Genomic DNA, 26722 nt, shown 5'->3' with positions numbered 1-26722 from the left:
TCTTCAACACAGCGAGAAAATCCCTCACCCGGAGGCGGACTGCTGCTGGCCCCTAAACAAAAATGTGAACTAGTTCAATAAAAATGATGGATGTCACGCTAAACTCCAAAATATATTTTCAAACTTTCTATTTGACAGATTAGTATTTAGCATTTGTATTTTGAAAAGTCGATTTTTGTTAAAAAAACGCATTAATAGCCCATTTCTTTCATTTTCGTTATATCTAATATGGCTACGACCTAGCTATAAATATGTTACAGTAATTTGTAGAATTATATTAATTGCTGCATTTGTCGCTGTTTGCTCGAAGTGAGACATGTGTCATAAGTGCAATCCAGATCTTCTTGACTTGATGACATTGTACATTCCTTTTATTTCTCTCTCTTCCAAACATTAAAGCTGAGTGTACTTAGCACCAGCCTGGTAGTATTTCATTTTATGATTGTGGTAGTGTCTTTTAGAACGTTATGGTATTACATTAGGTTTGTTTTAGCAAGCCATTTACATTTAGTATATCTCCAGTGACATACAAGTCTCTGGTATTTCTCAGACTTATATTTTTTTTAACTCTTGAAGACTTCTTTCTGAAACTTGTAGGCAAACTGCAAACTAACTTTATCTGAATCAAGTAACTGCTCAGACTGTTCAATTTTAACTAAAACAAATCTTTCCAGAAGCTTTTTACTTGCATGTTAGCAGAGGCGGATTTAGGGGAAAAAAGGGGAGGGGCCCGGGACCTCTTATGGAGCGGCATATATGATAAATACATAGAATTGTTACAAGTATCACTCCAAACGTTGGCCTTCTAGGGGTCCCCATTTTGGACATTTGGATCCGCAGGCTCGCTGACACTGTAAACATATCTTACATATTAAATGCATCAGTCAGCAATCTCAATTAATAAAACTATACGTAAACATAATGGACATTGGTTATGGGTGTTCTACCAGATTCGTGGTCCTCGCATCCCAAAAAATGGGTTCTGATTAGCTCAAAGTTCAGAGATTCGCATTTCAGAAACCAATGTAGCCATTGTATAATATCGGATGAATGAAAACATATTGGTTCTGTGTGAAATATGACAATTTTACATATTCTCTTATTTCTGATTTACTTTTTAAAAGTATGTCACCGACAATGAAATGAGCGAGACCGACAGCACTTCTCTGCTCATACCAGAGACTTATAATACATATGTCCCTGCTTATACCAACACAATTTTGTAGAAGTAGGTTTTTAGGCCACCATATCTCTTTTTCCAGTGAAACAAGTTTATATTTCTTCTACTGGATCTGTGCTAAAAAAGTACCAACCAACAAATAAGCAGTATTTGGACACTAGCAGGATTTAAATTATCCTTTTTTATTATAAATTGTGTCATTGTTCAAGCTAAAAATCAACTTCCACAGGCTAAGTTAACCTCGTATGACTTAGGCTGTCCTGTTTTACCTCTATGACCTTGGCTATCCTGTTAAAGCTCTATGACTTGAGCTGACCTGTTAAACCTCTATGACCTTGGCTATCATGTTTGACCTATGACTTTGGTTTTCCTGTTTAACTTCTATGACCTTGGTTATCCTGTTTAACCTCTATGACTTTGGCTATCCTGTTTAACCTCTATGATTTTGGCTGTCATGTTTAACCTCTATGACTTTGGCTATCCTGTTTAACCTCTCTGACTTTGGCTATCCTGTTTTACCTCTCTGACTTTGGCTATCTTGTTTAACCTCTATGACTTTAGTGACCTGTTTAACCTCTATGATTTTGGTTGTCCTGCTTGGCCTCTGAATTTGGCTGTCCTGTTTAACCTCTATGACTTTGGCTATCCTGTTTGACCTCTATGACTTTAGTCGACCTTTTTAACCTCTATGACCTTGGCTATCCTGTTTAACGTCTTTGACTTTGGCTGACCTGGGTAACCTCTATAACTGGCTGTCCTGTTTGGCCTCTTTGACTTTGGCTGTCCCGATTAATCTCTAGGACCTTGGCTATCCTGTTTTACCTCTATGACTTTGGCTGTCCTGTTTAACCTCTATGACTTTGGCTATCCTGTTTAACCTCAATGACTTTAGCTGACCTGTTTAACCTCTATGATTTTGGCTGTCCTGTTTTATCTCTGACTTTTACAGTCAAGTTTAACCTAAACGACTTTAGCTGACCTTTTCAACCTCTATGACCTTGGCTATCCTGTTTAACCTCTATGACTTTGGTTGACCTGTTTAACCTCTATGACTTGAGCTGACCTTTTTAACCTCTATGACCTTGGCTGTCCTGTTTGACCTCTTTGACTTTGGTTATCCTGTTAAACTGTTTATGACTTGAGAGCTGTCCTGTTTAGACATGTTTTGTTTTTCATGCTCTTATTGGTTTTACATATTTGGTTCACAAACTGTTTAAAATAAGCGTACCTTCTGATGAAGGTTATTCCAAAAACATTTACTATGAGCACTGAAATCAGCATAATGTTTATATTGTGAAAGACAGTTCTTTTTGGGCTGTTTATGATGTCACATGAAACCCTTCATGTGTAGTACTACAGCTAACTATATGTAAAAGGCACAGTTCCATTGTCTACAGAATAATGGGTTTATGCAAAACTATTTATATTAGTTGATGTTTTCACAGGTTATGTCAAACCATGTCACAGGCACAAGGACATCTTTTATCTCGCTGTGGCAGAGGCAATGATTTTGAAAGATACGAAAGGATTAATGACATACTTTGTGGAAATTTAAAGATATGCTAACTATAAACCAAAAACCAATTGGACAAGAAACTGAATATTTCTAAAAAAACAAAATAAATCCACCATGTGCCTGCTTCTAATAAATCTCAATGGATTTGATCATCCTTACTAGATGTGCAACTAAAACTAAACTACTTTAAAAATAAAATGCTTGCTGAGCGCAGCCTGATACGACAGCAGAGGTCGAACCCTGAATAGTTGGGGTAAGGTTGAACACAATATTCAAGCTTAATACTGTCTGAATTTGGATTGCACAATACTGTGCAATTGAAGATTTCTTGTTGGAACTTTTCAAAAAATTTGAAATTTCAAAAATTTAAAAGAAAAAATAATATGAACCCCCTAAAAAAATTTGAAAAAAAACCCCACCCCTAACTTTTTGAATCCCCTCTTGGAGTACTTACCCCCAAACTCAATCCCAGCCTTTCCTTTGTGATAAGGAACCTTGTAGTACAATTTAAGAGAGATCCATACACTAAAACAAAAGTTATTGTCTGGAAACTAGAAAAATGCTTGTTTTTGGCCCCTTTTTTGCCCCCAATTCCTGTATGTTTCGGGCAATAACCCCTAAACTCAATCCCAGTCTTCCCTTTGTGATATGGAACCTTGTGGTACAATTTCAGAGTGATCCATACACTTACACACAAGTTATTGTCCGGAAACTACAAAAATGCTTGTTTTTGGCCCCTTTTTTGCCCCCAATTCCTGTATGTTTCGGGCAATAACCCCTAAACTCAATCCCAGTCTTCCCTTTGTGATATGGAACCTTGTGGTACAATTTCAGAGAGATCCATACACTTACACACAAGTTATTGTCCGGAAACTACAAAAATGCTTGTTTTTGGCCCCTAATTCCTAAACTGTTGGTACCATAACCCCCAAAATCAATCCCAACCTTCCTTTCGTGGTATTGAACCTTCTTGTAAAATGTCATAGAGATCCATTCACTTAAACTAAAGTTATTGTCAGGAAACCAAATGTGTCTTCGGACGACGACAACGACAGCAGTTGACATGATTAAGGAAAAAAGGAACTGGTACACTATTTGCTCTTTAAGAAAATCTGCACATTTGAATATAAATATAGTTTAATTCTATTGCACCAGTACATTCCCAATCAGTGATAATTAATGACATGTTGGGTGCTGGACAGGAAAAAAATTTGAACATTATGCATTGCAGAAACTCATTTAACTAGAGCCAAAAGCAGCAGACATTTTTTCTATTAAAATTGCAAGCTGAAAAAAACACCTTCTGTTTGATTTTTCTTGCAATTTAGATATGACATTTATTTAATGGCAGAAGAAAATTAGATTTTACTAGAAGCCTGATTCTTTTACTTTGATCTATCTAGCAAATATAGGCCAAAGTAATAACATATGGTAAGCACCATCTAAAGAACATGCATGTTTTGTTTCAATTCCTTTTATCTGTTCTCGAATATAATTCACAATTTGATTTCTAATAGCTTACCTCTAATGTCAACCTTTCTATTTTTGAAGGTAACAACACTTGTTTTAGACCTTCACAAGAACACCCCTAAAGAGTTGTTTAAAACACAGATGCTTCGGGCATACCCTTCTCATTTTTTTTGTTGTGTTTATTAGATTTTCTAGTAAATTCATTCCATATTTCAATGAATTTTCCTTTATTAAATGTGCTCTTGTCTTTATCTAAACAATCTTACAATAATAGAAGTTAATTTGAACTGTCCCTTTTATGTGAAATTGGAAAATAAGAATAAAAAAAAAGCAGGTATACACTACTGGTAAAGTTAGATTGTGAGGATAAGAGCAAGAACACATTATATAAAGGAAAATGAGTTGGAAATATTTATGTAAACTTATTAAAAATCATATACAAATAAATGGGGAATGTGTCCATGGGACATAGATGATGCCCCCGCTTGCATATAATGTTATAAAGGGCCATAACTCAAGAACTGTAAAAGTGACACTACCCAAATTTGAACTTGATTTGAGTTTTGTGGTAATAAGCATTGTTTATAAGTTTCATAATAATTAGTTGATGTAAGCTTAAATTAGAGAACAGAAACGAAAAATTCAGCAATTTTTCTATTTTTAAAGGGGCATAACTCTAGAACAGTAGAAGTGACACCACCAAAATTCAATCTTTATCTGTGTTTTGTGGTAATTAGCATTGTGCACAAGTTTCATAACATTTGGTTGAGGCAAACTAAAGTTAGAGAACAGAAACAAATATTTCAGCAATTTTGAGATTTGTAAAGGGGCATAACTCTAGAACGGTAAAAGTGACGCCAACTAAATTCAAACTTGATCTGTGTATTGTGGTAATTAGCATTGTGCATAAGTTTCATAACATTTGGTTGATGCAAACTAAAGTAAGAGAACAATAAACTGCTTCGCTGAGCGCAGCTGGATACGCCTGCAGAGGTCCAACCCTGAACAGTTGGGGCAAAAATGGACACAATATTCAAGCTTGATACAGGTCTGAATTTGGATTGTAATTAAATATTTGACAAATTATAGGTTTCTGAATAAATGTAGTCTAAGAACTTGAAATTGGTTATATGAATTGAATTTATATTCAATTAAAGATTTCTTGCTGTTGTGCAATACACTGTGCTGTTGCGCAATACTTAGTAAGTAAATCTGTTGTCAGACTATAAACAAATAAAGTTCAATTTCTTCTCAATGTCATATTTGAAATTTATGAAAATCAATAGGGAGATTACATCAATAGCTATAAATAATTCACCAAAGTTTCATGAGAACTGCTGAAAGCATTTTTGAGTTATTGTCCAAAAACTGGAAAATCCCCCTTTTTTTATGAATAAAAACCCTGTAACTCGGAAACGTTAAATCTAAAACTTATAAAAATCCAAAAGGGAGCTCATGTCAATTGATATAAACAATTCACCAAAATTTCTTGCAAGTTGGTGAAAGCATTCTTGAGTTATTGTTGGAATACTAGAAAATCCCCCCTTTTTTAATGAATAAACCGCAAAACTGTAATCTGAAATTCATTAAAAATGAAAGGGAGCTCAAGTCAATAGATATAAACAATTCACCAAAGTTTCATGCATATTGGTTTAAGCTTTTTTGAGTTAATGTCCAACATGTTGACGACAGACAGATGGACGGACAGACAGACGGTCAACGGTATACCATAATACGTCCCTTTAACAAACGTATAAAAACTAATATTTCAGCAATTTTTCCATTTGTAAAGGGGAATAACTTTAGAACGGTAAAAGTGACACCACCAAAAATCAAACTTGATCTGTGTTTTGTGGAAATAAACATTGTGGATAAGTTTCATAACATTTGGTTGAGGCAAACTCAAGTTATAGAACGGAAACGAAAAATGCAGCAATTTTTCCATTTGTAAAGGGCATAACTCTTGAAATGTAAAAGTGATGCCACCAAAATTCAAACTCGATCTGTGTTTTGTGGTAATAAGCACTGTGGATAAGTTTCATAACATTTGGTTGAGGCACACTAAAGTTAGAGAACGGAAACCAATTTTGGGACGTACAGACGGACGGACGGACTGATAGACGTACAGACGTACAGACGGATAAGGGTAAAACTTAATGCCCCCTCCGCTACGGCGGGGGCATAAAAAAGGGGGAGGCCAAGCATCAAGCATCAGGTTTTAACTGGTTCACTGGTTCTCATCTTTAAATATTGCATCAATGGAGATTCATCATTATATAAATTTGTAAACAGTTTGAAAAGAAGGAGCAATAAGACTCATATTTGGCTCAAATATTACTGCAAATCAAAAATTATCATAAATGTTCTTAAATTTTCCTGGTACAAGATGTTCAGAAAATAAAAACTAATTTTCACATAAAAAGTGTTACCATGGCAACAATCCATGACCAAATTCGTTATTTTGTAAAATTCCTTGCCTTTCCTTTTTTTCCATCAACTTTTAAATGTATACTATACCAAGGATCTGGAAATTATTTCACACAATTTTGGTCATTTGGAGATGACTTGAATGTTGGGGTCCTTTTTTAATCTCTCAAAATCTTAGTAGATTTACATAACACCACTGTCCCAGGTTAGGTAAGGATTGAGGGCTCACAAACATGTGTAACCCTGCCACATTCTTTGTGTGCCTGTCCCAAGTCAGGAGCCTGTAATTCAGTTCTTATCGATGGTTCATGTCCGTCTCATTTTGTTTGCGTAAATTGTATTGTATAAATTAGGCTGTCCGTTTTCTCGTTTCAAGTGACCCTGACCTATAATTGCTTTTATCTTCATCATTTAAACTCTGGTGAATAGTTGTCTCATTGGCAATCATACCACATCTCCTTATTTTACATTTACGGAATCTATGAAGTTGTAATGACAGTTTCATCACATTTACTTCATTAAATTTCAATTATAAAATCAGAATTGGCGATTGTCTTTGCTGAAAAGATATTGAATATTGAAGTAACTTTTGGAATATAATTTCTTTATAACATTATAATATTAGTTCTGAGATTAATTACTACTGTTACAGGGTGGATCCAGCATTTTTGAAAAGGTGGGGGCATAATCATTTCCGTCATAGATATTTCAGATTAGGTGATGTCTGACAACTATGACTGTTTCCAGACCCTTGGTGCACACGCAATAAACAACTTTTTATTAGGCGAGATTTTTTAAATAGCTATATTTAAGTTTCTGTAAAATTATTTTGTGATTAGCTGGCTGTGCACTTTATTTCCAGAAAGTAATTATGGATTGATAACTATAAATTGAACAATTTTCATCTTTTTCATGAAATATGATGACGTAATTGTGATGACATTACATAAAAAAACTTGTGAAATTTCTTGATCGTATGCATTTCCAAACATTATGTTCAAATTTGAAATAATTGTCTTTATTTTTATTGGGCCATAATTGGGCCTAAATGCCCAGCTTCTACTCCGTTTAACATTTTCCAATTTTAGATGTGCAATGAAAATAATTATTAAGGATGCATAAATTTATTTAATTTGAAAGAAATGCTTCCATCACTGATTGTTACTTTTCCATACACATAAACTAAACATTAGACTTCATTCACACTCCCATATAAAGATTCTTCAATATTGATACTTGTTTGATAACAAAATGAAAATAGTATTCTCACTTTAATTTATACAGTACTAAAACTTTTCTTTAAAAAAAAAGTTATGATATTTTTTGGTGAAATAATTGTGTTCTAGAAATAAATTATAATGTATCATTTTGAATCTTTTTTATCATCCTTGTCCTTCTTAGACCCATCTTTTACTGAACTTATAGCGTTTTGTATAGCTTCACTTTGTGGATCAACACCAGGTAATCCTTCAAGAACACTTTGTAAAAATGTAGGATCGTTTATCACTTCAGAATAATCCTCATCAGCACCCTGTAAATAAAAATAATATTATTGATGATTTTAACCAATATAGTTAAAATTCAGTTTGTTTGTTAGGTATTCATTTGAACAATAGTCAGTTTTATTGGTGAAGGAAACTGGAGTTGTACTCTCAGCAGATAATTGAAAAACTCTTATAACATAATAGAAGATAGGCCTTACTTTAAATTTTTTTTTAAAATAAAGGGCCTGAGTCTTAACACCCAGACTTAACCTCATTTGTCAATCTGGAGACAACAGATTCCCCATCCCGAAAGATAGTACAGGTACTGTACTCATTAACCCTGTCAAAGAAGTTCTACTAGTACCTGAATATTTACAATTTAAAGGTACAGTAGACTCTGGCAAATCGGATACCCAAAATGTCAACAAAAAATATCCCATTATCTGATATATTCAATTAGATGATAAAGGTATATTCTGCAATAATGAGTAGACCTAATCCTGAGATATTACTAGCCCTGACCACTGCTATATATAAGAAAAGGCTGGAGTGATTTTTATCAGTTACATCACCACGATGTTTGTGTAAAAAATTATCAGCTGGTTATGTAATGCTTATATTTGTTTTCAGTTTTTAAATCCTATATTTATTAAAATAAATAAAATGTCCTGAAATATTTATGTAAATAACTATCTACCATCCATAGTTTGTGTCTTTATTTGTTTTGTAAACGACTTAATATCCATTATTTACATTTATCACAGGTAAGCTAATTTGGCTATAAATAGATCAAAGCATGGTCTGTGTACACTGCAGTCTCTAAACTAAAATCGTATTTGTTATATATTTTATTTCTTTAAATAATCAAATTTATGAAGATATATAATCATGATTGATAAAATATTATTGCATCAAGTTTAAGTTTTCTGAAGACTGTTTATGTTTAGGTCATGGTTCTCGAGGCTTCTTCACATATTGTAAACAAAACAAAATGGCATCCATGACATGTGGTCATCCAAATGTTACAAAATTATATCTGACAAAAGTCAGATTTCTCTTGTCAAAAGGGATTTATATGTATATTGCAATAAATTATTCAGAAGGAGGTACATTCAGTTTAAATTATATTTCTGATTCTGTGAGGAATTAGAGTTTTATCAAAATTCTCCCAACGTACTGCTCTTGTATATTTTATAAATAAATTTAAACTATTTGAATTTAGAGAGCATCTAATTCACTTTACAGAGGAAAACAATGAATAAAGACAACAATTTATTAAGAAATAGTTCCTTTTTATTCAGTAAAAACTAAATTTTCTTGTCTGCAAGATTGTAATTTCGTAACTTTCGGTTCAATTTCCTGTCAGAAAAACATTGAAAATATCAAATTGTGCATGGTTCTGAACAAAATTTCCTGAATATTCTTATCCTATTTGCCGATATATTCTTAAATCCAATATTCGATAACACGATAAAATTAACATTAAACATATAGGGAAGCGTTTGGTGTTTTGAAAAATATTACAATAGCCGATATATGCGTTTAGCGGATATCCGATTAGGTGGAGTCTACTGTACTATATAATGAGTATCAGAACCTACTGTTTGATGATTGCTCTGTCATTTTATTTTATAACTACTTACAGCTTCCTCTGATTTCTGGACAGGTGTTTTAGCTTCATCGTCCACATCCATGGGAGCTGGAGTGTTTTCTGTTGTATTATCAGCTAAAATAAAAAGAAATTGGTTGAACTTTGGGATTCTTACAATCTTTTAAAGGTAATACCAAAAAGGATGAAAAATATGTATAAATCAAGATTTTTAGCATCTTTTTCTATTTTTGTTGACCTCCATTACTTTTTTTTTTAATAATTTTGTAAGTAATCCCCTTAAAAGATGAATAAAAAATTGGACAAAAATATTGTATAAGCCTCCATTTGAAATAATGAAGGTTTGAAGAGGTATCCAAGTTTTAAAATCTTTAACCGTAGACAGTACTTAAGTGTTACAGCAATACTCTCTTGAATTATACTTTGAAATATAGCCTTGTGGAACACCTAACACATTCAAGATAGTTTTATTTCCATTTCTATGGGTATTGCTGGGATGTAACTAAAAGTAAGGTTCATTCTACAGCTTGGTCTTAACTGCTGACATGTCAGTTGTCTTTCTAGTTAAAGAAGCAAGCCCCATTAATATTTCTCGATTAAATAAACTGTTAACAGAGAGGCATGTCTCCCCTTTTTGTTATTTTGAAAGTAAAATGCAAATGTTGAAATTAAAATATCAATACTTTTAACATGCAAGTTATATGCAAAATATTTAAAGTCAATGGACCATGACTGAAGGTACAGGGCCAAACAATCTCCATGGAAATGAGATGTGCCAATGCTAATACAACTGCATACCAAATATCATTGACCTACCACTAGTGGTTCCCCATTAACTGACCTAATCACAAACTAATACATTGTTGACGCCTCCGCCACCAAAAAACATCATACCTATGTCTCGCTTTTTGACTCCAACAAGGCAAGCCAAAAAAAAACATCAAAATGTTGGAATTTTTGTCAAAAGGAGAGTGTTATTATTTTTTTATTTAAAAAAAAAATCACTAGCAACAACTTGTACAAGCAAATCAGATTGTACGAGAACTGAAAATTAATTGGTTAGGCCTAGCAAAGTAGATTTAAAACTATACACAACTACAAGACAGCATCTTTGATAAATATTATACAACAATTTTTTGCTGACCTGAATTTTGTAGAGATAACTGCATGGCATATGCAATTTGTTCCTCTTCTGATAAAGAACTAAAATTCTGTCCACTGGGTGTTGGTGCTGCTTCTTCTTCCTGTCCTAGTGACATTGTCAAAGCTTGTCTTAACATTGCTTCATCATTGGTTCCTACAATACAGATGATAGATCAATGGATCAATATTGCATGGATCAAATTGAATAACCATAAGGAACCTTAGTGTACAAGCTCACATCCAACAAACCCCACAATATGTCTAGACGGCATTTACTAATTGGCACACTAAAAAAGTTGCCCATCTCAGAAGAGGTTTTTACCAAGTTAAAACAAAAATATATTCTAACCAATCAACGATTACAGAGATCCACATCTCATAAGGTTTTCCCTAAAACAAGGAAATGTTTGCCTTGTGACAGAAATGCCTCTGGTGTGATATTGAATAAACAAAAAATTTCTACTGGAATATACAATTAATCTGGATTTTATAAGAGGTCTAGCCTATCTTGAGAGGGAATTTAGGAAAACCATGGTTTACTGAATGATGAAATGTTTTTACCAGTTTCCTGTACAGGTGTTGTCTCTGTAGCTGTTGATTCTATAGCTTTCTTTGCTTCATCTTCCTGTCTGGCTCTCTGTTCCTCCATAGATACTCTCAATGCCTATAATCAAATAACTGATACTGTGAACAAGCTCACAAAAGAGAACATCTCCCCCCTTTCCACTCTAATTTAAATTAAAGTACTGTTAATCTATCCTTTAAGATGCTTGAGCAGAATTTTGCTTCGTTTTAAAATAAAAATAATCCTAATAATTTTTTTTTTTCAAAATGTTTTCTGGATTTACTATCAGGAACACTCATACACAAACATTTGAAAGCAAAGGATGTATAATCTTTAATCTTTACATGTCTGATGTACTACTCCTGTATAAAACTCACAGTTAAAACCAATTTGTACTTACAACAATCATAAGGACAGACAGATGGACAGGGGGATAAATGCTTCTATCAAGCTCCTTTTGCAGAGATATGATAAATCTGGATTTTGATTGAACAATCTTATACAGATTGATAACCATAACTTTATAATACATGTATGTTTCTTGTAAAGTCAGACTGTTGTTTGTAACTATTAAGTTTTCCCTACCATGCCATCAGTCAACAGCAAGTGCATAAAGAGAGATCTGAATAGACTTTATGGTTCATGGTTGATTTATTGTTGATTGCTTAAAGGGGTGTTAGCTGTCAAATTCATGATCACTGATTTAACTTAAATTCTCATATTGGATTCATAGCACACTAAAACGTAAATCCAAATTATAAAAAGTTCGATGGAAACAATGCATAGACTCAGTATAATGTATCAGCATTTCGTGCGTATTTTCAACTAGATGCCAGCTAATTAACCATCAAAATTACCTCTGAAGACTGCCAATAGTCATCTGACATATAAACATAAATATAAATATAAATAGACTGAGAAGCACATGGAGTTGTGTAAATACAATTTTTTCAGGTCGGTTTGATTTCATAACATAGATGTAAATTGTGGTTTCATCTGGACAAATAAGATTTTAATTTTTTGTCTTAATGGCAGCTAATGCCCCTTTAATGTTGTGGGAAAAGTTTCATGCTCACTTTAGAAAAAGAACAAAATTAAAATAAATCTGCCATGTGGATCAACTTAGATCAAATGCTGGAAATTTAGACTGAAAATTGAAAAAGAAAGTCAAGTTGGATAAAAAAAAGTTATTTTCCTTGCAAAATGCCACATATTGATCACTAAAACAATTAATGCACTAGTTGTTTAACATTTGATTTTGATTTTTGGTGTTTTAACGCCACTTTTAAGCACCGCTTTTGGGCTATTTCGTGGCAGCCAGTTTTTATTGGTGGAGGAAGCCGGAGTGCCCAGAGAAAACCACCGACCTTCGATAGGAAAACTGACAATCCTAGTCAATATAGATTGGAGTCGAGTGCACCCACACAAGAGGGGTTCAAACTCACAACCTCAGTGTTGACTGGCTAGTGATTACAGTAGTAACTACTTAGACCACTCTGCCACCAAGGCCCCCTAGTTATTTAAGACAGAATAAGATCTTCTCATTCTCTTAATGAAAACTGATAAATTCATAACACTTGATGATTTTCACATCTTAGGGCCAACTAAGTTTCTATACTATACTGCCTCCATTCATTGCAGCTATTTCAATTTCAGGCAATACATACCAGGGCTAACTCCGGATCTTCATTAGGATCAACCCCAAATTCAAATCCTGTGGCTTGAAGACCAGCACCAGATCCATCCTCTCCAACTATAATGGGTGAATTAATCAAGGCTTCAGATAGTAAAGGTCCTGGTGGTACTGTTACTAAATGTGATCTAAAATAGTAAACGATCATCTTAAAGCAGTACATAGACTAAATCACATTCAATCAGACGCTTCACTTGATTTAATAACTGTATCAAATAAAAACATTAATAAGCTTAAGTATAATAAAATGCTCCGCTGGGGCGCAGCTTGATACGACCGCAGAGGTCGAACCCTGAACAGTTGGGGCAAGTATGGACACAACATTCAAGCTTGATACAGCACTGAATTTGGATTGTGATTAAATATTTGACACAGCATACGTTTCTGACACAGAATGAATGTGGTCTAAGAACTTAAAAATTTTTAATTTACCTATTTAAACCATATCATTATTATTTGCTTTTATATATAAATCAGAAATAACCAATTTAAAATGGAAAACTTTAAAGAAAAAAAAAATGAAAAAAAAATCCCCCCCCAATTTTTTGAACCCCCTTATGATTCATCACCCCCAAACTCAATCCCAGCCTTCCCTTTGTGGTATGGTACCTTGCAGTACAATTTCAGAGAGATCCATACACTTGAACACAAGTTATTGTCTGGAAACTAGAATAAACTGCTTCGCTGAGCGCAGCTTGATACGCCCGCAGAGGTCCAACCCTGAACAGTTGGGGCAAAAATGGACACAATATTCAAGCTTGATACAGGTCTGAATTTGGATTGTATTAAATATTTGACATATTATAGGTTTCTGAATAAATGTAGTCACAGAACTTGAAATTGTTTATATGAATTGAATTTATATTCAATTAAAGATTTCTTGCTGTTGTGCAATACACTGTGCTGTTGTGCAATACTTAGTAAATCTGTTGTCAGACTATAAACAATTAAAGTTCAATTAATTCTCAATGTCATATTAGAAATTAATGAAAATGTAAAGGGAGCTTACATCAATAGATATAAACAATTCACCAAAGTCTCATGAGAATTGCTGACAGCATTTTTGAGTTATTGTCCGAAAACTGGAAAATCCCCCCTTTTTTAATGAATAAAACCCCATAACTCAGAAATGTATAATGTTAAATTAATAAAATTATAAACAGAGCTTACATCAATAGATATAAACAATTCACCAAAGTTTCATAAGAACTGCTGAAAGTATTTTTGATTTTTTGTCCGAAAACTGGAAAATCCCCCTTTTTTTATGAATAAAACCCTGTAACTCGGAAACGTAAAATCTAAAATATATAAAAATCCAAAGGGAGCTCATGTCAATAGATATAAACAATTCACCACAATTTCTTGCAAGTTGGTGAAAGCATTCTTGAGTTATTGTCCCAAAACTGGAAAATCCCCCTTTTTTTAATGAATAAAACCCCATAACTCGAAAACGCAGAATCTAAAATTTATAAAAAAACGAAAGGGAGCTCACGTCAATAGATATAAACAATTCACCAAAGTTTTATGCAAATTGGTTAAAGCCTTTTTGAGTTAATGTCCGACATGTTGACGACGGACGGACAGACGGACGGACGGACAGACGGACAGACAGACAACGGTATACCATAATACGTCCCGTAAACGGGCGTATAAAAATGCTTATTTTTGGCCCCTTATTCCTAAACGTTTTGGGCAATTACCCCCAAACTCAATTCCAGCTTTCCCTTTGTGATATGGAACCTTGTAGTACAATTTCAAAAATATCCATACACTTACACACAAGTTATTGTCATGAAACTAGAAAAATGCTTATTTTTTGCCCCTTTTTGGCCCCTAATTCCTAAAATTTGGAGGCAATTACCCCCAAAATCAATCCCAGCATTCCCTTTGTAATATGGAACCTTGTGGTACAATGTCAGAGAGATCCATACACTTACACACAAGTTATTGTCATGAAACTAGAATAAAATGCTCCGCTGGGGCGCAGCTTGATACGACCGCAGAGGTCGAACCCTGAACAGTTGGGGCAAGTATGGACACAACATTCAAGCTTGATACAGCACTGAATTTGGATTGTAATTAAATATTTGACACAGCATAGGTTTCTCACACAGAATGAAAGTAGTCTAAGAACTTAAAATTTTTTAATTTACCTATTCAAACCATATCATTATTATTTGCTTTTATATATAAATCAGAAATAACCAATTTAAAATGGAAAATTTTAAAGAAAAAAAAGGAAAAAAAATCCCCCCCCCAAATTTTTTGAAACCCCCTTATGATTCAGCACCCCCAAACTCAATCCCAGCCTTCCCTTTGTGGTATGGTACCTTGCAGTACAATTTCAGAGAGATCCATACACTTGAACACAAAATCCTTAATCAGCAACATTTTACAGTAATATCTAAAAATAAAATTCCTTTGTAACCATAAAAGCCCATTTAAATACATCATGACAGATATTAAAATAGAAAGTGACATAATAGTCATGGCTAAACATAGCAAAAACCTTAATCAGCATCATTTAACAGTAATATCTAAAAATAAAAATTTCTTTGCAACCATAAAAGTAAAATAGAAAATGACATCATAATCATAGCTAAAAATAAACAAAAATTTTTTTTATTACCAAATTTTAAATGGAGTTTATTAAACTAAAACAATAAATTTGCAACCATAAAACCCCATTTAACACATCATAAAAGTATTAAATAATTCAACTACATCATAAGGCTATAAAAATAGAAAATGACTTCATAGTCAAGGCTAAAGGTAAACAAAAAACCTTCATCAGCAAAATTTTATATTGGCAAATTTCCAATGAAGTTTATTATACTAAAATTGTTGGCAAATTTCCAATGCATTTATTAACAATAAAGTTATTGGAAAATTTCCAATTTACATAATTTAAAAGCAGTGTAAGTGAGATATTTAAATGAGTTTGAATTACCAACCTTACACTGCTTTTAAATAATGTTTTGTACTTATTTGTCTATTAACCTGGAAACCCTTGTTTTTTCACCTTTTTTTCCCTTATTATTTAAAAGTTTGAGCCATAACCCTACCCCAAAGCCAATTCTTAAATTCCAATGTAACCTAAATTTACAATATACATAACTTCAATTTAAGTTTTTGATAAAATCAAACCACATCATTATTATTTGCTTTTATATCTAAATCAGAAATAATTAACCAACTTTAAGTGGAAAATTTTCACACATCACGCCCCCCCCAAACTCAATCCCAGCCTTCAGTTTGTGGTATGGTACCTTGCAGTACAATTTCACAGAGATCCAATTACTTAAACACAATTAATTGTTGGAAACTAAAAAAAAATGCTTATTTTTAACCCCTTTTTTAGCCCCTTATTCCTAAACATTTGAGCAATTATCCCCCAAACTCAATTCCAACTTTCTCTTTGTGATCAGAATTAACCAACTTAAAATGGAAAATTTTAAAGAAAAAAAAAAGGAAAAAAATCCCCCCCCCCAAAAAAATTTTTTTGACCCACTTCCCTTTGTGGTATGGTACCTTTAAGTACAATTTCAGAGAAATCCATACACTTGAACACAAGTTAATGTCTGGAAACTAATAAAATGCTTATTTTTGCCCCCTTTTTTGGCCACTTATTAATAAATGTTTTGGGCTAACATTTTACAATAATATTTAAAACTGAAATTAATTTGTAACCTTAAAATTAAATAGAAAATGACATCATAGTCATAGCTAAAAATAAACAAACTATTGGTAAATTTCCAATGGAGTTTATTATATTAAAACAATAAATTTGCAACCATAAATGCGCATTAAAATACATCATAAAAGTATTAAAAAAAATTTAACTACATCATAACGCTATTAAAATAGAAAATGACATCATAGTCAGACTAAAGGTAAACAAAAAACCTTCATCAGCAAAATTTTATATTGGCAAATTTCCAATGAAGTTTATTATACTAAAATAATTGGCAAATTTCCAATTTACATAATTCAAACATAGTGCAGGTGAGATATTTAAATGAGTTTGAATTACCAACCTTACACTGCTTTTAAATAATGTTCTTTACTCAATTATTTGTCTATTAAAATGGAAACCCTAGTTTTTTAACCTTTTTTCCCCTTATTCCTTAAACGAAAAAAAATAATTACCCCTTTTTTGACCCCCCCCCCCCCCCCCTATGATTCATCACCCCCCCCCCCCCTTCCCCCCCAAACCAAGCTCAATAACAGCCTTGCCTTTGTGGTATGGTACCTTGTAATACAATTTTAGAGAGATCCATACACTTGAACACAAGTTATTGTCTAGAAACTAAAAAATGCTTATTTTTCACCCCTTTTTAGGCCCCTTATTACTAAACGTTTTGGGCAATTACCACAAAACTCAATTCCAGCTTTCCCTTTGCGAAATGGAACCTTGTAGTAAAATTTCAGAAAGATCCATACACTTACACACAAGTTATTGTCATGAAACTAGAAAAATGCTTGTTTTTTGCCCCCTTTTGGCCCCTTATTCCTAAAATTTCGAGGAAATTAACCCCAAAATCAATCCCATCATCGACCCTTTGTGATATGGAATCTTGTATTACTATGTCAAAGAGATCCATACAATAACACACAAGTTATGTCTGGAAGTTACAAAAATGCTTATTTTCGGCCCCTTTTTGGCCCCTAATTATTTAACTGTTGGTACCATAACCCCCAAAATCAATCCCCACCTTCCTATTGTGGTAATGAACCTTATGGTAAAATTTCATAGAGATCCATTCACTTAAACTAAAGTTAGAGTGCGAAAACCATTGTGTATTCGGACGACGACGCCGGACGACGACGACGACGACGACGACGACAACGTCATACCAATATACGACCACAAAATTTTTTTGCGGTCGTATAAAAATGCTTGTTTTTTGCCCCTTTTTTGCCCCTAATTCCTAAAATTTGGAGGCAATTACCCCCAAAATCAATCCCAGCATTCCCTTTGTGATATGGAACCTTGTGGTACAATGTCAGAGAGATCCATACACTAACACACAAGTTATGTCTGGAAGTTACAATAAACTGCTTCGCTGAGCGCAGCTGGATACGCCCGCAGAGGTCCAACCCTGAACAGTTGGGGCAAAAATGGACACAATATTCAAGCTTGATACAGGTCTGAATTTGGATTGTATTAAATATTTGACATATTATAGGTTTCTGAATAAATGTAGTCTAAGAACTTGAAATTGGTTATATGAATTGAATTTATATTCAATTAAAGATTTCTTGCTGTTGTGCAATACACTGTGCTGTTGTGCAATACTTAGTAAATCTGTTGTCAGACTATAAACAAATAAAGTTCAATTAATTCTCAATGTCATATTAGAAATTTATGAAAATGTAAAGGGAGCTTACATCAATAGATATAAACAATTCACCAAAGTTTCATGAGAATTGCTGTCAGCATTTTTGAGTTATTGTCTGAAAACTGAAAAATCCCCCCTTTTTTAATGAATAAAACCCCATAACTCAGAAATGTAAAATGTAAAATTTATAAAATTCTAAACGGAGCTTACATCAATAGATATAAACAATTCACCAAAGTTTCATACTAACTGCTGAAAGCATTTTTGATTTTTTGTTCGAAAACTGGAAAATCCCCCTTTTTTTATGAATAAAACCCTGTAACTCGGAAACGTAAAATCTAAAATACATAAAAATTGAAAGGGAGCTCATGTCAATAGATATAAACAATTCACCATAATTTCTTGCAAGTTGGTGAAAGCATTCTTGAGTAATTGTCCGAAAACTGGAAAATCCCCCTTTTTTTAATGAATAAAACCCCATAACTCGGAAACGTAAAATCTAAAATTTATAAAAAACGAAAGGGAGCTCACGTCAATAGATACAAACAATTCACCAAAGTTTTATGCAAATTGGTTAAAGCGTTTTTGAGTTAATGTCCGACATGTTGACGACGGACGGACAGACGGACATACGGACGGACGGACAGACGGACAACGGAATACCATAATACGTCCCGTAAACGGGTGTATAAAAATGCTTATTTTTGGCCCCTAATTCCTTAACTGTTGGTACCATAACCCCCAAAATCAATCCCCACCTTCCTTTTGTGGTATTGAACCTTATGGTACAATGTCATTGAGATCCATTCACTTAAACTAAAGTTAGAGTGCGAAAACCAATGTGTCTTCGGACGACAACGACGCCAACGTCATACCAATATACGACGTTCATGAACTTTCAGGATAAGAACAAACTAACAGTAAATTAAAATGGGAAGTCCTGCATAGTTTGGTTTACAAGGGTGAAATAATGAAGATTAAATTTCCAAAGGAAAAAGGGACAGAAATTTAGCTTCATATTTCATTAAAATCCAAATAAGATTGGAGAAAAAGTATGACAACTATATCACCTGCATTACACTGACAGATTACAGTAAAATAAATTTCCAACAAAATTCAGTCCCTGATATCTTTGATAGCAAGTCCAATTGACAAAGTATGAAAACTTTACATTAGAAATTTGATCATTACCCAGTTCCTTCTTTTCCATTGATTGTGTTTACTAATGCTGTCAATTTATCTGTGTTGACTGCCTGTAAAATATAAACCAATATATACACCATATTTACTTGTATGGAACTACAGATTTGTGAATTATTCTAATGGAGTGTGCTGGTGTCACTGTGGAAGGGAATTTATTTATTATTAAATTCACAATGGTTTTAAATATTAATGATGTATTTCAAAACTACTGCAGAAGTATACTTCTAGGGAATTTTTCAATAACGCTTGACTAAATATATCAATAGTTGCATCTCTAAGCAAGGATCTAAAACATAGGTCTTTTTTTTTGTATCTAAGTTCATCCATTATGATCTTTGCAATTTTGTTCCAATGACTGAATTTTTCTTTTATGCATTATTTTTTTTCTTAAAACAAATGGTTGCATATAGCTGTTTTCTTGTTTTGTTTTGTTTAGTTTGTTTTTGTATTTTTTATTAAACCACAACCAAGATGAACTGTGACAACAAATCACATTGTACAGCAGCTTATTACCAAATTCAAGGAAAAATGGGACAAAAATTTCATACAGAGCCATTATGTTTAGGAACTTTAAGTATTCAATTAACACGTAGTTAATGAGGAATAGATGTGAAAACACATAAAATGGTATAGCACGCTCACAAGTATCTTGGAAGTAAAGTTCCATGGATCAGAAAAAAGTGATAAAAATTTCATTGGATAGACTGAACTTAACCAGTATACACTCTCCTTTAGAATGGGGATATAATTATCCAAGGAATTTTCTAATTCCTGCAACATTTCAGTATGAGTTATCCAAAACAATCTACTATACAGACCTCTTCTCCAAAATTAACTATATCTATCTGGACTTTTTCTTTCTTCAGTTTCTTTGCAAGTTTTACCAACTATAATAAACAAGACAAAATCAATTTTTATAACAGAAAAAGACACATTTGTTAATTTTTTGTTGATCAATCAACAGCACTGATCTCCATGGACAAAGCTTTAATCATGAAAGTTTCTAACATCAGAAGGAAAACAAATAGATGCAACTAAAACTGATTCATTCATCAGTTTTGTTGTAATGAATAGTGAATAAATACTAATTTGTCTTCATTTTTTATTGTTTTTCTTCTTCCAATTATTCTATCTTCTGATAGCTTGCAGATATGATTATGGTCTACTACATGAAATTTTAATAAATATTCTACTCATTTTTTAAATTTTTATGTGCAATGGCAACCTTGTCCTTGTTGGATGATTCATTAGGGTAATCAACTATAATTCTGGAAAGCCATCATATAAATTTTGTAGTTATCTTTAGCCTCGTATCAATTATTCCTTTAAAGATTACCATTTCAAACAGATCATCTGTGAACCAGGTTAGTTTTTTAGTACAATACATTTTAAATGTCAAACTAACCTCTTTTTCTTCATCTTCAACAGGACTACCAACAAAGAATACAATCCTCATTTTATGATTCCTTCCTTGTCTGTGCTTAAGTGCAAGCTATAAATAAATTTACAGTATTCAAGAATTTTCTTATCTTAGACACATCAGTAAATTCTTATCTGACACAGGTATTACAGAAATATTTTTTATTTTATTTGTTCTACAACAACATGATACCATGCTTCATGTTAAATGATAAATACCTATTTCCTTACTCAGATATAGTTTGTAAATGTATTACAATGTACTTAATGTGAAAAAACCTGATCAAGTTGTTTAATCCTTTAATATATATGTGTATAACCAATATATAATACAAGATATGATGTATTCTAAGTTTCAGAATATAACTAAATATGGATTTATTTTTTTGTGGGTACCAATTTTCATGGATTGAAAAAAAGTATATTTGCCAGAGTTTCAATACAAGCTTATAGGAAATTTATACTTTGGTGAACACTGGAATTCATGGTTTAACTACACCAATGAAATCCATGAAACTGGTGCTCCATGAATAATAATGAATCTACCGTATACATATATAACATCTGACAAAAAATTACAAACAATTGAAACTAGTTCAATTTACTAAAAGAATAAGATTTTGAGAGAATCTTATGTGAATCTTCAGGCTGATGATACATTTTCAGATTTATTGCATGATGTGATATACTCGACCTAATCTTAATATTTCTGATTCATCTTTTCTTCTAAAGACTTACATGTGCAACTTTAAGTGCTGTTCCAAATTTAATTTCTCCCATCGGTTGAACCTGATGAAGCTTACTTAAAACCCTTCCAGCATCTGTGGTCAAGGTGACCAAAACTTCAACACTGAAAAGAAGAAAGACACACTGTGAAAATTAATTCCTGATTCTATCATAATGTATACTACATGTATATTACCAGCTCAGAACTACAAGTATTCTGTATGATTAAAAAATAAATGGTGAATGTGTCCATGGGACACAGATGAAGCCCCCGCTTGCATATAACGTTATAAAGGGACATAAATCAAGAACTGTAAAAGTGACGCTACCCAAATTTGTACTTGATCTGAGTTTTGTAGTAATAAGCATTGTGTATAAGTTTCATAAATTTGGTTGACACAAACTTAAGTCAGAGAATGGAAAGAAAAATTCAGCAATTTTTCCATTTGTAAAGGGGCATAACTCTAGAACCGTAAAAGTGACGCCACCAAAATTCAAACTTGATCTGTGATTTGTAGTCATAAGCATTGTGTTTAAGATTCATAACATTTGGTTAAGGCAAACTAAAGTTTGAGAACGGAAACGAAAAATTCTGCAATTTTTCCATTTGTAAAGGGGCACAACTCTAGAACGGTAAAAGTGATGCCACCCAAATTCGAACTTGATCTGTGTTTTGTGGTAATAAGCATTGTGTGTAAGTTTCATAACATTTGGTTGAGGCAAACTAAAGTTAGAGAATGGAAACCAATTATTGTAAATCTTTTGCAAGTTCTACAATCACAATAAAAAGTAATATTCCCCTCACTATGGGTCAGGTTTTATGAGTAGACCTGGCTGGAAAGTTTTTTATCAGGACATAACTATTTATTATTTTAACTATATGAATTTAAATTAAACTTAATAGTACATTCATTTGTATATTCAAGTAATGAAATATTGACAAGTCTGACAGAAAAAGGAAGATTAAGTAAAATGACCCAGATTTTTTCATTGCAATGTATTGTTTGTCAAGACATATTCCATATATCTTTAATATTTTGCAAACATTTTTGTCATTGAGGAACATAAAATGATTCCAGTTTTATGTCATGTTAGATTATGGTCAATATCACTCACACCAAAAGTAAATGTCATAACTTAGAGAAATATAAGCCAGAAATAGGTTTACATTGGTTCAATTTATGAATAATACAACAGGTCACTTTGAAATTAGCATTACATAAGAGAGAAAAAGCAGAATGTTCAGAACAGTCCACGCTAAACCACAAGACCAGCATCCCAGGCTTGTATCATTGCTTTCAGGCCTGTAAAATTCATCTCTACAGGCCAACAGAATCTAACTAAATTTTTCAAAAAATTTAGCTCGGGGCCTGTAATTTCAAAAGTTCATCGTGAAGACTGTCAGAACCACCAAAAAAATATTGTTAAAGTCAAATTAATAATTTCAAACTTTTTTACATTTCCGTTATTTAGCCTTTACAGTGCATGGTAAGTGTATATAATTATGTAACTTAAGTACTGTATACAACGTAACCTACAAATCTACTAGCTAGCAGGCAACTTTTGCTTAGTTTTAATTGACTGCAAGATAAATCATCTGATTGTCATATTTCAAATTTATGTAAAAGTAACCCAAGAATAGAAATATTAGCTCTGATTAATAAATTAACATTATTTTTACATATTGTTTGTGGAACTATGCGCACTTGCAACCAAGTTTAATGTCTACATTATTGTAAATATGAATAAATAGTTATAGAAATTTGAAACTATAAATTGTTATCCTTTTAATATATAATAATCATCGATACTTACACTTTTTGTAATAAATACTTTATGAGGGAACTTCTTTGAAATTGAAGTGTCACTTAAATATAAGAACTAGATGCTTTTTTCTTTAACCCGTAACAAAATGAAAACAATTGATTTTCACATTTTTAAAGAAGTGCTTTTGTGCTTGATACATAAATTTGGTAGTCATTTACTTTCATTCTATAAATTTTCAAAAAAAAGCATTAATTTCTAAAGTATGTGCATCTGCATATACATGTATTTTACTTTAACAATTTTAATTTTAATGAACAACATTACTTCCCTTCAACTTACTGAGACATAACTAATAGCCCAACATTGTTTCCCTTCAACTTACTGAGACATAACTAATAGTCCAACATTATTTTCTGGATTAGATCTAGTTTTTGAGTGACAAACAAGATTGACAGCATCTTGTTGGGCCTGCAGTCTGGTAGGAACAAAGTCTCCATTTCTCATATAATCACTGTTGTCAACACTGAAACACATATCAAAGTAGATAAAATACAAGTGTATCATCAACAAAAGGTTAGGACATGATTTAGGCTTTACATTTCATGCATGACAATGATTTTTATGGCCATTTATTTGAATTCCTAAGGGTACAAAACTTCAAACCTCTAATTGCCAATCTTTTTTTGACTGTTATGAATACAAAATGTACCTCCAATATATTTTAGTTGTAATCTTTATCTTAGCTGTACATGAGTTTCTCTTAAAAAAATATTATTACATGCATGGTATCTCTCATCCTACCTTTTACTGACTGTAATAATGTTGTTAACAGAACTTTAACATTGTAAAATTATATTTTAACTGAAAAAGTTTTAAATCATTCAACAGCAAAGGTTACTGCCATGATGATGTGGATATACTTATTCAGTTAAAATATCTTTCTTCCGAATTTTAACCAAAGTCAATTGGTTCTCTTTTTTCAACAAAAGAAAACAAAACTTGGTGCGGGAAAAAGACTACAACGTTCTCCAAAATATAATCTAACATTTTATAACTATGACACCCATAAAAGTTGACTGAGAATAATCAAGACCAGAAAAGAGATACATTCAAGTGATTCAATTAAAATATACGAAGGAGCTTCAAAGGGTTTCCCGCAAATTTGTTGCATCTGATTACAAAAAGAATATTAGCAGTTAAAAAATGAAAATAAAATCATCATCATTTTCAAATGAGTCTTGCTTATTCAACATACAATTTTATAGCAAACAAAATGAATTCTCGAGGGAAAGTTCTCACCTGATCAACCAAGCAGTGTTTTGTTTCTGATAAACGAAGATAAATAATAAGCCAACTTTGTATCTTAATTTGTTGTTTTAAGCTAAAAATTATTATATTTTATTATTTAAATACTACTTCATATCAATGTGAAGAAAAAAAGCATTACTTGAAAATAATATTTCTTTGTTTACATTAAAAATGATGTCATAATTTAAATCCCTAACAACAGGACCAACAACGGAAAACGATTCTGCCTTTCCGTTACTTTTTTAACAGAAATCAAAAATATGTTGGGAAGTAATTTTTTACAATTTGGTAAAGTGTCTTTTGGAAGACGACCATTTGATATGAGAAATAAACTGTTAACACAGAGATACTTCTTGCCTTTTTGTTTTTTTGATGGTAAAAAATCAAATGTTGAAATTAAAAGACGATACTCAACATGGAAGTTATGCAAAATATTCAAAGTCAATGAACCACGACTAAAGGTACAGGGCCAAACAATCTCCATTGAAACGAGATGTGTCTATGCTAATATAACTGTATACCAAATATCACTGACCTTCCACTAGTGGTTCCCAATAAACTGACCTAATCACAAACTAATGCATGCAAAAGTTTCAGTCAATAGACCACTACTGAGGGGATGAGGTCAAACAATCTCCATGAAAATGAGATGTGCCAATGCTAATACAACTGCATACCAAATATCAATGACCTACCACTAGTGGTTCCCCATAAACTGACCTAATCACAAACTAATACATGTAAACTAAGCAAAAGTTTCAAAGTCAATAGACCATGACTTGGAGGGCGGGGCCAAATAATCTCCATGGAAATAAGTTGTGCCAATTCTTTTTCATCTGCAAACCAAATATCAATCACCTAACACTAGCATGACTAGTGGTTCCCCATAAACTGATCTAATCACAAACTGATACATGTAATCTCAGCAAATTTTTTTAAGTCAATAGACCATGACTGAGGTGGCGGGGACAAATAATCTCCATGGAAATGAGATGTGCCAATGCTTATACAACTGCATACCAAATATCATTGACCTACAAATGCACATGTACCACAAGTGGTTCCCCAAAAACTGATCTAATCACAATCTTATGCATTGTTGATGCAGTCAATGCTACCGGAACCAGCATACCTATTTCTCACTTTTTGACTCCGTCAAGGCGAGACAAAAACTGCTTCAGTTTTGAGATAGCATTTAACATCAGATAAGTTTCCATAATTCACTTACTTTTCTACCAGGAGTTGTGCTGGGAATTTTTGGACAATAAATATTTATATATATAAATCTGTTGTAAACGGGATAGGGATATCGTAAAAGTATTCTTAAAATTATGTTGGCCCTACATCGTCCCCTTTCATCATGTTCATACATGTAGGTAACACCGGCCTCATATTATTCTATAAGAGTATTAAATTATAAGCGGGATGTTAACAAATCCGAATTCTTTTTAAATGAAATGATTATTGATATTCCTTTTTTGGGACGAATGGATCCAAACGATGATGTTGATTTTCAAAATCGCTAAATCATCATCGTTATAACGTATAAATGGCAATTGATTTTCACACATTAAGTGCCTTCAATAGGGTATAGAGGATACGATACGATATGCAAGTTTACATCAGTTCTCTACCGAAATGTGTATCTTATCTTTTAAGCTTAAGTGTGAGGGGAACAAATATTATTTTATGTTTTTTTACCAGACAATGGTACTTTCGAGAACCATTTTGGAAATGAATAATATGAAGAGTTGCGATTGGCTGAAATTATTTCCCATCTTAATCGCCAAAAGACAGACATTAAACAACACAGCACAACGACGTAAATAAAATGTCGCTGAGCTTCCATTTTTTTGCAGATTTACATTCG

General features: G+C 32.7%; 1 protein-coding gene across 2 annotated transcripts; it reads right to left on the bottom strand.

Moving 5' to 3' along the window:
• Positions 1–7698: 7698 nt before the first annotated feature.
• LOC127734295 (26S proteasome non-ATPase regulatory subunit 4-like) lies at positions 7699–26618 on the bottom strand. 2 transcript variants are annotated; one of them, XM_052244121.1, is made up of 11 exons: positions 26554–26618; positions 23927–24067; positions 21790–21901; positions 21038–21124; positions 20451–20519; positions 19621–19682; positions 13062–13215; positions 11391–11493; positions 10831–10983; positions 9721–9803; positions 7699–8124 (listed from the first exon to the last, which is right to left on the bottom strand). In XM_052244121.1, exons 1-11 carry the CDS (start codon positions 26577–26579, stop codon positions 7957–7959), a joined length of 1158 nt encoding a protein of 385 aa, XP_052100081.1. In that variant the 5' UTR covers positions 26580–26618; the 3' UTR covers positions 7699–7956. The 2 variants fall into 2 exon arrangements, with proteins under 2 accessions (XP_052100081.1, XP_052100082.1); XM_052244122.1 differs by lacking the exons at positions 23927–24067; positions 26554–26618 and adding an exon at positions 23884–23916.
• Between the last annotated feature and the right edge of the window lie 104 nt (positions 26619–26722).

The sequence above is a fragment of the Mytilus californianus genome, unplaced genomic scaffold (genome assembly GCF_021869535.1).
Source record: "Mytilus californianus isolate M0D057914Y unplaced genomic scaffold, xbMytCali1.0.p SCAF_3, whole genome shotgun sequence".
Classification (NCBI taxonomy): Eukaryota; Metazoa; Mollusca; class Bivalvia; order Mytilida; family Mytilidae; genus Mytilus; species Mytilus californianus.
The sequence above is the reverse complement of the archived record's forward strand: the minus strand, read 5'-3'. Positions and strand labels throughout refer to the sequence as shown.